General features: G+C 31.2%; 1 protein-coding gene across 1 annotated transcript in view; it reads left to right on the plus strand.

Moving 5' to 3' along the window:
- The window catches only part of LOC126890510 (dolichol kinase), a 73,797-nt gene extending 60,489 nt beyond the window's left edge, over positions 1-13,308 (plus strand). Inside the window, exon 8 of the mRNA XM_050659508.1 lies at positions 13,125-13,308. Coding sequence (XP_050515465.1) covers positions 13,125-13,261 — 137 coding nt within the window. The 3' untranslated portion in view covers positions 13,262-13,308. The remainder of the gene's footprint in view (positions 1-13,124) is intronic.
- Positions 13,309-14,758: the final 1,450 nt, after the last annotated feature.

The following is a 14,758-nucleotide window of genomic DNA, read 5'->3' on the forward strand; positions in this document are numbered from 1 at the left end:
AAAAAATTCCTGACGGTGTAGTCAAGTGTAGTAGTTAACCGATTTTAATTTTGAAAATTGCCAATGAAAGGTACATGATTGCAAAATCTGTTAAACCGATCTTAATGAAATTTACACTGTTGTTTTATTATATCATAAAGTTTTACTGAGTGAAACATGAAGGTCCTAAGTGAAGCATAAATGGTTGAAAAACGTAAAATGCGAATACTTGTTTTTTATGTTTTTTTCGCAATTATTGCTATTTTGCAACAAGGGTAACAATTTTTAAAAATTTTAACTAATCCTATATTGTAGAAAATTTAATTACGCAACTTTTATGTCAGTGGAACTTTTCTCGAAAATGAATACTTTTAAGGTTATAATCAAAAAATTAAGAAAAAAATCGAATTTTTCCTTCATTTTTTGATATTTTGATTATTTTAAGAGTGTTCCGGACCTTTTTGAGTGGGAGGATAACTCAAATATTATTATATGAGTTATTTCCAAGCATTTTCTGCAAAAAAATATGAGTCACCTCTCAACATCCAAATGTACTAATATTTGTAACAGATGCGCCCTGGTCTAAGAAGCTTTTTGAGACTTTTGTATTATGTTTATACGTTTCGATTTCCACTCCGGAAATCGTTCTCAAGATAAAAAAGAAATTGTATTTGAAAATTCTGGGAAAATTTCATAACCTGATTTTGATTCATGACCTGATCCAAAAGATCAGGTTGTGAAATTTTAGCCATACCTTCTGTTATTGCTCTTTTCCTTAACCTATTCCTATTCTACAGGTACAACTGAATGAAATAGAGACATGGTCAAACAAGTAGAGAATTAAAATGAATGATACAAAATTAGTCCAAGTGACTTTTACATTGAGAAGAGACCAGTGTCCCCCAGTTTTACTTAACAATATCCAACTTCCTCAATCCTCTAGCACCAAGTACCTAGGAATACATCTTGACTCAAAACTCAGTTGGAAAGAACATAACCCTAGAAAATAAAATCCTTGTCTACAAAGCTGTCATAAAACCTATCTGGACGTACGGAATCCAATTCTGGGGATGTGCTATCTAATCAAATACAGCCATAATTCAAAGAAGCCAGTCGAAAATACTGCGAACGATAACTGATGCACCTTGGTATGTATCAAACCTAACGCTTGATGAAGACCTAAGAATCCCGTTCATACAGGATGTGATCACTAAATATGGCACTAAGCACCATGAAGGACTGGAATTACACAGTAACCGCCTACTTCAACCTCTAATAGAACATCATGCCAATAGGAGACTCAAAGAATCTGGCCAGCTGACCTAAAAAACGGTTAAAGTGGTCTTGTCACTGGAGAAGACCTCACCAAGCCGATAGGAGCTCTTTGCTCCGCAGCCAACAAATTAGCGTATACAGTATGTCCCTGTAAGTTGTATCCATATGGAAAACTTTTTTATTATTAATTTTACGAAAAAAGTTATTCTTTATAAAAAGTTCTGCATGGTCCAAAACCCAAGATTCAACCATCAGATATCAAATTTTATGAATGTTATACGAGGTATGTCGAAAAGTTTGAATTTCACTCAAGAGTAAAGTAGCTTCATTTTTTACAATATTGAAAATTGCTATTATGAAAAGTTGTTTGGAATTAAAAACTATATTCTAATATGCAATTACATCCTTCTAATTGAAATTTTTTTTTTGAAAAATTATGGATAACATTTTCAGTTATTTCAATTCTGATAACTGTTTTATTATTAATTTTACGAAAAAAAGTAATTCTTAATAAAAAGTTCTGGATGGTCTAAAACCTAAAATACAACCATCATATCAAATTTTATCAATTTTATACGAGGTATGTCAAAAAAGATAAATTTAGATTAAAAGTAAAGTACCTTTATAGTTCAGAATATTTCAATTAGAAGGATGTAATTACATACTTAAACATAGTTTTTAATTCTAAATAACTTTTCATAATAACAATTTTCGATATTGTGAAAAATAAACGTATTTTACTCTTGAGTAAAATTCATATTTTTTGACATACCTCGTATAAAATTGATAAAATTTGACATAAGATGGTTGTATTTTAGGTTATAGACCATGCAGAACTTTTTATTAAGAATCACTTTTTTTCGTAAAATTAATAATAAAAGAGTTATCTGAATTGAAATAACTGAAAATAATGTTAGTTATCCATAATTTTTCAAAAAAAAATTTTTTTCAATTAGAAGGATGTAATTGCATACTAGAATACAGTTTTTAATTCCAAACGACTTTTCATAATAGCAAATTTTCAATATTGTGAAAAATAAAGCTACTTTACTCTTGAGTGAAATTCAAACTTTTTGACATACCTCGTATAATGTTCAAAAAATTTGATGTTTGATGGTTAAATCTTAGGTTTTGGACCACGCAGAGCTTTTTATGAAGAATAACTTTTTTTCGTAAAATTAATAATAAAAAAGTTTTCCATATGGATACAACTTACAGGGACATACTGTATAACAAAAAATATATAAACATTTTCAATTTCTTTACAACACGAAAATGCAACAGCTGCATAATGCTTTGGTTAAATCGGAGAGTGCAGGAAGAGTCTATACCGGTTTCGGAGGTCTTTTCCCCCTCATCAGTAGTCCCATATTCTCTTCTCTCCGATTTGCCCAGGCATCACACTTTATGCCTTTCCGTATTGCACAGAAAGAAATGTCACGGATGACATTTATATGAAGGCCATCAATATGGAAATCATTACGGAATCAATATGTATGACATCAATACGGAAAGGCCCAAAGTGTGGTGCCCGGGGAAATCGGAGAGAAGAGGATATGGGCCTACTGATAAGGGGGAAAAGACCTCCGAAACCGGTATAGACTCTTCCTGCACTCTCCGATTTAACCAGAGCATTATGCAGCTGCTGCATTTTCCTGTTGCATAGAAATTGAAAATGTTGTTTAAATAATCAAAATGTCAAAATATGAAGGACAAATTCGATGTTTTTATTGGTTTTTTGATTACAACTTTAAAACTATTCATTTCTGAGAAAAGTTGTACACACCTAAAAGTTGCGTAATTAAATTTCCTATAATATAAAATTGGTTAAAAATTTAAACAATAGTCACCCTTGTTACAAAATAGCAATAATTGCGAAAAAAACCATACAAAAACAAGTATTCGCATTTTACGTTTTTCAACCATTTATGCTACACTTAGGACCTTCATATTTTACCCAGAGAAACGTTATGATAAAGTAAAACAACACTGTAAATTTCATTAAGATCGGTTTAATAGATTTTGCAATCCAGCTTTCGCAAAAAAATCATTTTTTTTAAATGTTGCAGGACTGAAAATGAAGCAGAAAGCAAGTTGAATTTTTTTTGCTTATAGAAGTGTACTGCAATTTGCAAAATTAAAATCGATTAATTACCACGGCGTCAGGAAATTTTTTAAATAAACATTAATTTTTGGTGCTACGCGCAGGACAGCGGTGTTCGATTCACACAAGTTGATTTCCACCAAAATTTCTTCCAATCTTTATCTAATATATTATTTTCTTACTCTATATTTTGTTGTATTTTAATATTTTAATTCCACAAAAATCAAACTAATTTTATTATTGTTTGTGAAATATTGTTTAAACAATTGCATATGTTAAAAAATAATAAACTTTTATTCATCATCATCATTCTCTTTGCCTTATCCCTATGCGGGGTCGGCTTCCCTAATTGCATTTCTCCACACAATTCTATCTTGGGTTATATCAATGTTAATCCCCTTTACCAACATGTCCTGCCTTATCGTCTCCCCCAGGTCTTCTTTGGTCTTCCTCTCCTACTTCTTCCAGGAATCTGCACTTCAGCTATTCTTCGTATTGGGTGATTAACGTCTCGACGTTAAACATCACCAAACCATCGTAACCTATGCTCTCTCATTTTGGCATCAATTGGTGCCACACCTAGACTTCCCCTAATATACCCGTTTCTAATTTTATCCCTCTTTGTCACTCCACTCATCCATCTAAGCATTCTCATTTCCGCCACATGCATTCGTTGTTCCTCTTTCTTTTTCACTGCCCAACATTCAGTTCCGTACATCATAGCCGGTCTTATGGCTGTTTTATAGAATTTTCCCTTCAGCTTCATTGGAATTTTTCTGTCACACAACACACCACTCGCTTCTTTCCACTTCATCCATCCAGCCCTAATTCTACTGCATGCATCTCCATCTATTTCTCCATTACTCTGTAATACCGATCCTAGGTACTTATGTAAAACTATTGCTTTTCACAATCATTTCACCATCCAAAGATACCATTTTATTTGTAGTAGCTCCATCTTTAAATGAACATTCCAAATACTCTGTTTTTGTCCTACTAAGTTTTAAACCTTTTTCCTCCAGAGCTTGTCTCCACTGTTCCAGTTTTTGTTCCAAGTCTCTTTCACTATTCCTACTAACACGACATCATCAGCTTACATTAAGCACCGTGGAATGTTACCCTGTAGTTTCGCTGTTATCTGGTCCAAAACTAATGAGAATAAATACGGACTAAGCACAGAGCCTTGGTGCAATCCTACTTTCACATGAAATTTATCAGTCTCTCCCACACCTGTCCTCCTGGGAGTCATTACTCCCTCATACATATCCCTCACAATCTTTACATATTCACCAGAGACTCCTTTCTTATTGAGTGCCCACCACAGAATCTCTCGAGGAACTCTATCATATGCTTTCTCAAGATCAATGAATACCATATGAGCGTTTGTTTCTTTACTCCTGTATTTTTCCATCAACTGCCTTATAATGAAAATTGCATCTGTTGTTGATCTACCCTGCATAAAGCCAAATTGATTCTGGATATTTCGGTCTCTTCACGTATCCGTCTATTAATTACTCTTTCCCATATTTTCATGGTGTGGCTAAGCAGTTTTATAGCCCTGTAGTTTGTACATTGTTGTATATCTCCCTTGTTTTTGTAAACAGGTACCAGTATACTGCTTCTACATTCGTCTGGCATTTGTCCAACTTCCATAATTCTATTAAATAGACCTGCTAGCCACCTTGTTCCTGTCTCTCCCAATGCTCTCCATACTTCCCCAGGAATATCATCTGGTCCTACCGCGTTTCTGCTACTGTCTCCGTTGACTCTACTGTCAAATTCTTCATTTAATAAGCTGTCAAAGTACTTTCTCCATCTCTTTTTGACATCTCTTTCGTGAACTAGTATTTTATTATTTTCATCTCGGATACATCTAATCTTATTAAAATCTTTTGCTTTCTTTGCTCTCTGTTTGGCTATTTTATATATCTTCGTTTCGCTTCTCTGGTATCAAGTTGATCGTATAGGTTTGAATACGCTTCTGCTTTGGCTTTTGCTATTGCTACTTTCGCTTCCTTTTTCGCCACCATATAGTTTTGAAGATCTGTGTCGGATCTGGTTTCTTGCCACTTTTTATATAATTTTCTCTTCTCTTTTATTTTTCCTTGTACTTCGTTTGACCACCACCAAGTCTCTTTATCCTCAAACTTTTTTCCTGACGTTTTCCCAAGTATTTTAGTATTTAAAATAAGTAAAGTAATAAGTTTAAAATAAGTATTTAAAATAATAAACTTTTATTCTCTAAGTTAAAATATATGAACAAAGAAAGTTTTTGCTAAAAAAGTGTTATTTCAAAGGATAGAGTATGTGTTTTTATTTTGCAATAAACAAATTTATTTATTTATATCAAAATGTAATAAAAATTAAAATGTATCAATCATTATCAAAAGTCAATGGAATGCCCAATCAGAGCAAACTATCTGCTGTCCTGCGCGTAGCATCGATAATTAATGTTTATTTAAAACAAATCCTGACGCCGTGGTAGTTAATCGATTTTAGTTTTGCAAATTGCATATGAAAGGTACAGTACACTTCTATAACCAAAAAAAAGTTCAACTTGCTATCTGCTTTATTTTCAGTCCTGTAACATTTTGAAAAAATGAATTTTTTTGCGAAAGCTGGATTGCAAAATTTATTTTGCAAAATCTATTGAACCGATCTTAATAAAATTTACAGTATTGTTTTAGTGTATCATAAATTTTTTCTGGGTGAAATATGAAGGTCCTATGTGTAGCATGAATGGTCGAAAAACGTAAAATGCGAATACTTGTTTTTGTATGTTTTTTTCGCAATTATTGCTATTTTGCAACAAGACTGACTATTTTTTAAATTTTTAACCAATTCTATATTATAGGAAATTTTATTACGCAACTTTTATGTCAGTACAACTTTTCTCAGAAATAAATAATTTTAAAGTTATAATCAAAAAACGAAGAAAAAAATCGAATTTTTCCTTCATTTTTTGACATTTTGATTATTTAAACAATGTTCCGGACCTTTTTGTAAGGGAGGATAACTCAAATATTATTATTTGAGTTATTTTCAAGCAATTTCTGCAAAAAAATTTGAGTCACCTCTCAACGTCCAAATGTACTAATATTTTTACAGATGCGCCCTTGTATTAAATAGTGTGTTGTTACTGCCTTCTGGTTCTAATTAATTAAAAAGACTCAACACGTCTTACTATACATTATATTTTATTCACTGGTATCCAATATCTAAACAATAACATTAATGATCCATAGCGCCTCGCCTTACTACATACTAACTTCTAATAATTATTTGTATATCTATATCCATACTGATTGCTCAGCGTGTTTTTATACCTATCTGAACCATAACAAATATAGTTCAAGTTCACTCGTAATAAACATGTGATACAAACTATAAGCTATTGTTTTTATGTATGTTCAATACCCTAAAGGTTAATAACATCATATTTAAATTATGATTTATACAGAGGGTTCATAATATACCACATCTCCGCCGTTTTTAAAAAAAGAAAGTCCTAAGAAGAGAAGAAGAATATCTGACGGTATATTCCTCTTTCCCTTTTACAAAATGTTTATGGTTACCTAATACTATTTTCAAAAATTAAATTTCCTAACTATGCTAACTAACCGTAACATGGTACGTTTCAGAGTTTTTTTTTAATCCTAAAAATTGTTTATTATTATCACTAATTCACTTTCTGTTCCGTCTTGCTTTTTAGGCTTTTCTCCATTCACAAAACAGTGTCCACATAAAAACAGTGACTAAACCTATCGGGATTTTTAATATAGTCTTTTAGTGCCTATAAGCATCTCATATAAGCGGGGGAATACTCTAATCTACCTAAATAATAATAAAAATCTCGTATCTAGCTAAAAGTCCTAAGCTAAGCTAATATTACTCGAATCAGTTAATAAAAATGCAACCTTTACTTTATTAATAATTCATATTTTAGTCTTCTTTTGCTTTATTTATATACTCCTTACTAACTTTAAAATAATGTTACCTATAATAAAAATGTAATATCTCTAAAAACTTCTAATATGTCTCTATAAAACTTTCAATAACTCTCTTGTACCTATAATAAAGATTTAATCTATGTTGCTGAATGTCTAAAAATTTCACTTTCTGTGTCCCTTTGCTTACTATCTACTAACACTTATTGTAAGATATTGTCTATCCTTAATTCAAAAACTTCCATTTTCCGCGAAAATTTAACCTGAATTCATTATATACATTTAAAAATAAGTTATTTATAGTTTACGTTACTTTAGAGAAAAAAAATTTACAACTTTAATTCTTAACCACAATTCAATGATTAGCTACTTATTTGATTAGTATATTATTCTTAATTCTGCTTGTTTATTTTGACATTTCTTACAAATTTTATGTCTCTTCTTTCATTTTTCCCACATATTTTAATAAAATTCTCTTTTTTCCTTTCTTTTCTTCTTGTCTGGTACTACAACTCATATACCTAATTCATTTTTCTTCATATAATAGCACTTCTACAGTGTACATAATTCATCTTCATATACATATTTCATATAACAATCATATATCATTTATCTCATATATCATTTCATATAACATCATAATCATCACTTCATATACTAGCTCCGATACCTTCGTTTTACCTTAATAAAAGAGGTTTCACTCGGATGTCTTAGTTCTCCTCCAATATTAACCCGAATTTTCGCCCTGATCTGTACGCACCATTAAGGTGGTATAGTTAACTCAAAACACGAAATAGGTATTTTATGCGGTTCAAATTCTTCTAAAAATATCACAACCTCAATCCCTTGCTTTGAGGCCGTTGTTTATTCACGAATAATCATGAATAAAATAGGTACCCTTCAAAACACAGAGTGGGTCTCTAATAAGCGTTCAAGCTTCTATAAATCATTAGTACCTTCCTAATTTGACAAGAGCAGTGGGTTTCTTATTGTCTCTAGTTGCCTCATAATATTTAGCTTATAATATTGTTAGTTCTTCTTCTTATCTATATAGTCCTCCAGATTCTTTATCTCGACTCTTCAGGTCGGTTCGTTAAAAATATATCTCTTGCTTATAGCAATGTTTGTCTTAAAGCTCTTATATCAACGTATGTCACCACTAATCATTATTCATTAAAAAAATATCATTTATCACTCAAAAAAATATTAATTCAGGTTCATCTCATACAAAATTTAACACAAAATCGATGAAAATGTATCTATATACTCAATAACAAAAACAACTGGCTAATAAAATTCAATAATAGTATACATATTCGAAAAAAAAAATATTCAAAATCAGTTCATATCTCAGGATTCGATAGAAATTTTTGGAAAAAATTCGATATTCCATAAAATATTCAAAAATAACCGTACTAAAAATCGAAATCGGATAGATTTTTCAAATAAATTCAATAAAAATTCAATAATAGCATATATAATAAACTTCGATAAAAATATTCAATTCAAAAATCACTTCATATTTCAAAATTCATAGATATTCTTAAAAAAAATCGATACTTCATAAATTATTCAAAAATCAGCAAAGATAAATATTCAATGTTCAATAATAATATAAAAACGAGGGAAGCATTTTTAATAAAGATACGACATTCTTACTTACATTTTATCACTTTGTCTTTGTTCCCTGGGTTCTCTGCATCTTCGTCCTGGTCCATCTTCGCCGTCTCCGTTTCCAATTTGTTACCGCCATCTCTGCTCCTTTCAGAAGACCTCCTCTAATCCTGGCAGGGTCGCCATGTATTAAATAGTGTGTTGTTACTGCCTTCTGGTTCTAATTAATTAAAAAGACTCAACACGTCTTACTATACATTATATTTTATTCACTGGTATCCAATATCTAAACAATAACATTAATGATTTATAGCGCCTCGCCTTACTACATACTAACTTCTAATAATTATTTGTATATCTATATCCATACTGATTGCTCAGCGTGTTTTTATACCTATCTGAACCATAACAAATATAGTTCAAGTTCACTCGTAATAAACATGTGATACAAACTATAAGCTATTGTTTTTATGTATGTTCAATACCCTAAAGGTTAATAACATCATATTTAAATTATGATTTATACAGAGGGTTCATAATATACCACACCCTGGTCTATTACTCTTTTGTAGGAGTATTAAGGAATTTTTCTTGTTGGAACTTTTACCACGCTGAGCAGATGAGTTGTGAATTATTTAAAATTCTCTCATCTTAATTTCCTCGGCACCCTGTATGATTTATAAATTTTGAAAATCTCAGGAGGTGTAACCAAAGAAAGTATTCCACCTGTTGTCAATCTGGTGGTATGGGAACGATATTTATTGTCGCTTTATGTGCTACTTCGATTGATAACTTACTTTGTTTTTTGGTAGATGGCTCTAGTTCATCCGTGACATTTCTTTCTTTGCAATACGGAAAGGCCCAAAGTGTGATGCCTGGGGAAATCGGAGAGAAGTGGATATGAGACTACTGATGAGGGGGAAAAAACCTCCGAAACCGTTATATACTCTTCCTGCACTCTCCGATTTAACAAGAGCATTATGCAGCTGCTGCATTTTCGTGTTGCAAAGAAATTAAAAATGTTTATACATTTTTAATTCATTTACTCTTTTGTAGGAGTATTAAGGAATCTTTTTTGTTGGAACTTTTACCACGCTGAACAAATGAGTTGTGAATTATTTAAAATTCTCTCATCATAATTTCCTCGGCACCCTGTATGATTTATAAATTTTGAAAATCTCAGGAGGTGTAACCAAAGAAAGTATTCCACCTTTTTTCAATCTGGTGGTATTGGAACGATATTTATTGTTGTTTTCTGTGCTACTTCGATTGATAACTTACTTAGCTTATATAACTTTTATTGCTAGTGTTTTGGTTGCTAAAGAGTGTGACTTAATAAAAACCTATTCCTTTCCAACTTCCACTTTATCTTGGGTTTTAAAATGGTTATTCGTCATTCGTCATTTTGGTTACCTATTGGGACCGTGCAAGTTCGGAAAAGCGACACCTGTCTTCTACGCTCTGCACTTTTATTCGCACTTTTAATTATATTGGCCAATCATATGGTCCTGGTTACTGGATATTTGTCAAGGCTATAGTCCAAAAAAAATAATAAGAAGAAAAAATAAGATTTAGGTTATATTATTAAAACGTAAATAATTGACCATTCCAAATCACGTGATATAATATGGCCGGCAGTGGGCAAAAATTTAATAATATAGGGTTTACATCAGTTTTTGTAAAGAATATCCTGTTTGGTTTTGTTTTTTATTGTTAATTGTGCACCGAAATTGTGATAGAAAATAAATATAAACTAGTTTATCGCCTACATAACTGAATTATCCCATAGCAGTTATTGACACAAACTGGTAACTAATATGGGATAATTCAGTTCTGTAGGGGATAAACCACTTCATATTTAATTTGTTATCACAATTTCGCAGATTTCCCTACACAATTAACATAAAAAAAACAACCAAACAGGATTTTCTTTACAAATTAATGTCGATGTAAGGTTAGATTTTGCCCACACCCGGCCATGTTTGACGTTTAATTGGAATGCCTAATTGTATGTAGTAAATAAAATTAGTTATTAAAATGCAGTAGGTACTGCAAGCAAAATACAATTAATTAAATTTATCTACGACTGATACATAATATATGTATTATACTTGTGGTGTTTGCAATATAATGCCATATAATAATCCCTTAGGGATTAATAATGCGGGATTAATAGCTATTAATCTCTCTGGCACAACAATCACAAAATTCACCACGAAAACAAAATAATCAACCTCAAAAAGTGTCACTGTCAAACGAATAGTATATTTGACAGTTTGTGTTGAGATGGACGAAAATGAAGAATCTTTTAATTGTACACCACCAGAAATTGTAGAACTAGCTACAGCAACAGCATCTACCTTAATACCTGAAACATCGAAATCCATTTATAATAAAACGTACGCAACCTTCAACGAATGGCGTGTTCGAAACAACGCGAAATCATTTTCCGAAAATGTTCTGCTGGCCTATTTCGCTGAATTAAGTGCAAAATATAAACCGTCTTCATTATGGTCATTCTATTCAATGATTAAATCTATGTTGAGAATAAACCATGACGTTGATCTGGAAAAATACGGCAAACTAAGAGCGTCTCTAAAGAGAAAATCGGAAGGATTTCAAGCAAAAAAGTCTTCCACTCTAACCCCAGAGCAAATTAGGAAATTTATTGACAAAGCTCCTGATGAAATTTATCTTTTACATAAGGTAAATATACATATTTAATTTGATTTATTCAAAAACTCATATGCTTATTTGCTTCAGGTAATATTGATCATTGGAATTATGGGTGCATGCCGCTCAAACGAACTTTATCAAATGAATATACAAGACGTGAAGGATCTCCAAACAGATTTATTAATAACAATCCCCAAGTCTAAAACCAAAATTGTACGAAAATTTACCATAAACAGTACGTTTTACAATATTGTGAAGAAATACATCGATCTCCGTCCGTCACATGTGAAAATAAATTCATTCTTTCTAAATTATCAAAAATCTAAATGTACAATACAACGTATAGGAAAGAACAAATTTGCAGATATTGGTAGGCAGATTGCCAAATATTTAAACTTGCCAAATCCTCAAAGTTATACCGGCCATTGTTATCGCAGATCATCTGCCACTCTGTATATTGATGGAGGAGGCGATTTAACTGGATTAAAGCGTCATGGGGGCTGGAAGTCAACACAGGTAGCTGAAGGATACATTGATCAGTCTATGAGAAACAAGGCAACTACAGCAGATACTATCGCTAAAGAGATAAACAGTAATGTACCATCTTCTTATTCTACAGCAATCGAGATCCCAAATATTTGTATTAAAAACTCTACTAAAGTTAATGATGATTCTCAACCAATTCAGTTTATTAATTGTACTATTACTAATTTTAATGTTTTTAACAAATAAAGTTGTTCATTAAAAATCTTAAATTAATTAATTTGTCGTAGATAAAGTAGAGTATACTACTCGCAATAATGGCTCTCATTCCCTCGGAATGTTACTCCCTCGCCGCTAACGCGGCTCGGTTCGTAAATATTCCTCGGGAATAATAGCCATCATTATTGACTCGTGGTATAATCTACTATTACCTTTATATAATAATTGCATAATATCATATCAATATTGTGCAGCAATATATAATTTTTCTTCTTAAATGACAATAGGTATGAAATGTACGTCAATTTCTCAATTTCAATTGACAATATGAATTATTTAAGAAAGTTGCAATTTTTCTCCGCTATTCGCACACGATCGTTTCGCGTATCCCTTCCAAGTACTTGCACACCGTGAATAAGACAATGAAATAATACGAATTGTAGGGTATGGTTTGTTCAACAGTAAATGGTTGAGTTCAATTAGTGCGGTCGTAAATATTATTAAATTTATCTGACCTGGCCCATTGTTAAGACCCACCCGGAGCGATAAGCAACCGAAGTAGACAGAGTTGGTCTTTTGACAATTAACACTGACTAAACGGTATTCCCATAATAAAGCAAACAAATTTTACCAGAAAACATATTTAAATTTTACCTGAAACCGGGCCTTTTATACTATTATCGGTTAATCCAGGATGTTTATAGTGGTCACTAATTGAACTCAACCATTTACTGTTAAACATACCATAAATAGAAACTTGTTAATACTTCTGAATAATGCAATCCTAACCGATGTATGTTTTATATCGATATTATTATTTGTTATAGGTTTTATACAAATCATCTCATCCACAGATGCACTGAGACTATTGGTGGCAATAGTGGTCACGTCAGTGGTGGAAGCGAGAACAACTCAAGTAGATAACTTGGTTTTGCCATTTATAATGTATATTATACTGACTTAGACTTACATATTTATAGTTATTTAAATATATTTACTGTTTATACCTTTTTTTTATTTTTTATTCGTAGGTTTCCTCATTTACGTTTAGTGCAGTCACAGAAAGTGGATATGAGCCATTACCTCCAATTTCGTTTAACCTCCATCTATTTGCATAACAATTGGTGAGTCGTTAGAGGATATCTCTAGGAACAAAGGGGGTTGATGCCACTCCTTCTCGGGGGTGAAAATTATTTTATAAAAAATAACCCCATAATTCGATAGAGGGACAAATTCTAAGCAAAATTTATTATACAAAGTTATTAAAATAAATCAAAACTTTTGGAGTTAAGATTAAAGATTACAGATTTTAATTTTTCATGAGAAAAATGCATGTTTTTAACAAATTTTTCATAAATAACTCAAAAACTATAAGTTTTTACAAAAAAGTTATTATTACCAAAATTGAAGCTAATAAAAAACGAAATAAACTGCTTACTAGAAAAACCTTTTAATGTTAACTAAAAGTGGGTTATAGGTAATTGAATGTATATTTTTTCAGCGAGTACCCAAATCTAAGTATTTAAGCTTCAATAACGAGAAAATGATGCATTTTATAACATAAGCTTATTAAACATTTGTCAAAGTACTTGGAAATATCTATCAAATGAGCCTCCGAACAAGTTGATAGCATTAAAATGTATGCCCAAAAATTTTTCAAAATTTATCTTTTAAAATTTTTTTCAAAAAATGTTATTGTTTTTTTTAATAACTCCGTTAATTTTTACGATATCAGGTTTAACTAAAATCCTTTTGAAAGTTAATTCCAAGGGCTATTAAACCACGTTGATATTAATCTTTTAAACCCCTTACTTTTTTAAAAATAAAAGGTTAAATGGCCCCGGTTGAGCAAAGTTTCTCGCTTCAAAGTTTAAGCAGCAAAATGTTTCTCGCAGCAAAGTTTAAGCTTTAAACGTTTTTATCTCGGTTCTTTTTTACCATACAGAGATAGTAATACAGGTAAAATATTTGATACACAAAAAACTAAAGTTTGGTTATATATTATTATTTACGTATATTGAGTATTTTTTAAGTTATTATCAAATTTTAACTATTTATAATGGGAAATAAGCCACAATATTATTAAAAATGATTTTTATTAACGTTTCGACGCCCAAATCGGGTGCCGTTGTCAAAATACAAAATACTATTGTATTTTGACAACGGCACCCGATTTGGGCGTCGAAACGTTAATAAAAATCATTTTTTATTAATATTGTGGCTTATTTCCCATTATAAATAGTTAAAATTGTAAAAAATGCCACAAGAAAATAGCTTCAGAACATTATTATCAAATGGAAATGAAAATTACGATAATTTTAAAAATTCTTTTTTTTTTTAATTCTATCTTTTTTTCAAAAATATGCATTTTTAACTGGTCAAAATGGTTGAAATCATTACTTATGCTAATATAGAGAAATTCTTGTAAGGATTACTATAAATTTTAATTTTTGTGGAAATG

Source organism: Diabrotica virgifera, chromosome 8 (genome assembly GCF_917563875.1).
Source record: "Diabrotica virgifera virgifera chromosome 8, PGI_DIABVI_V3a".
NCBI classification, from domain to species: Eukaryota; Metazoa; Arthropoda; class Insecta; order Coleoptera; family Chrysomelidae; genus Diabrotica; species Diabrotica virgifera.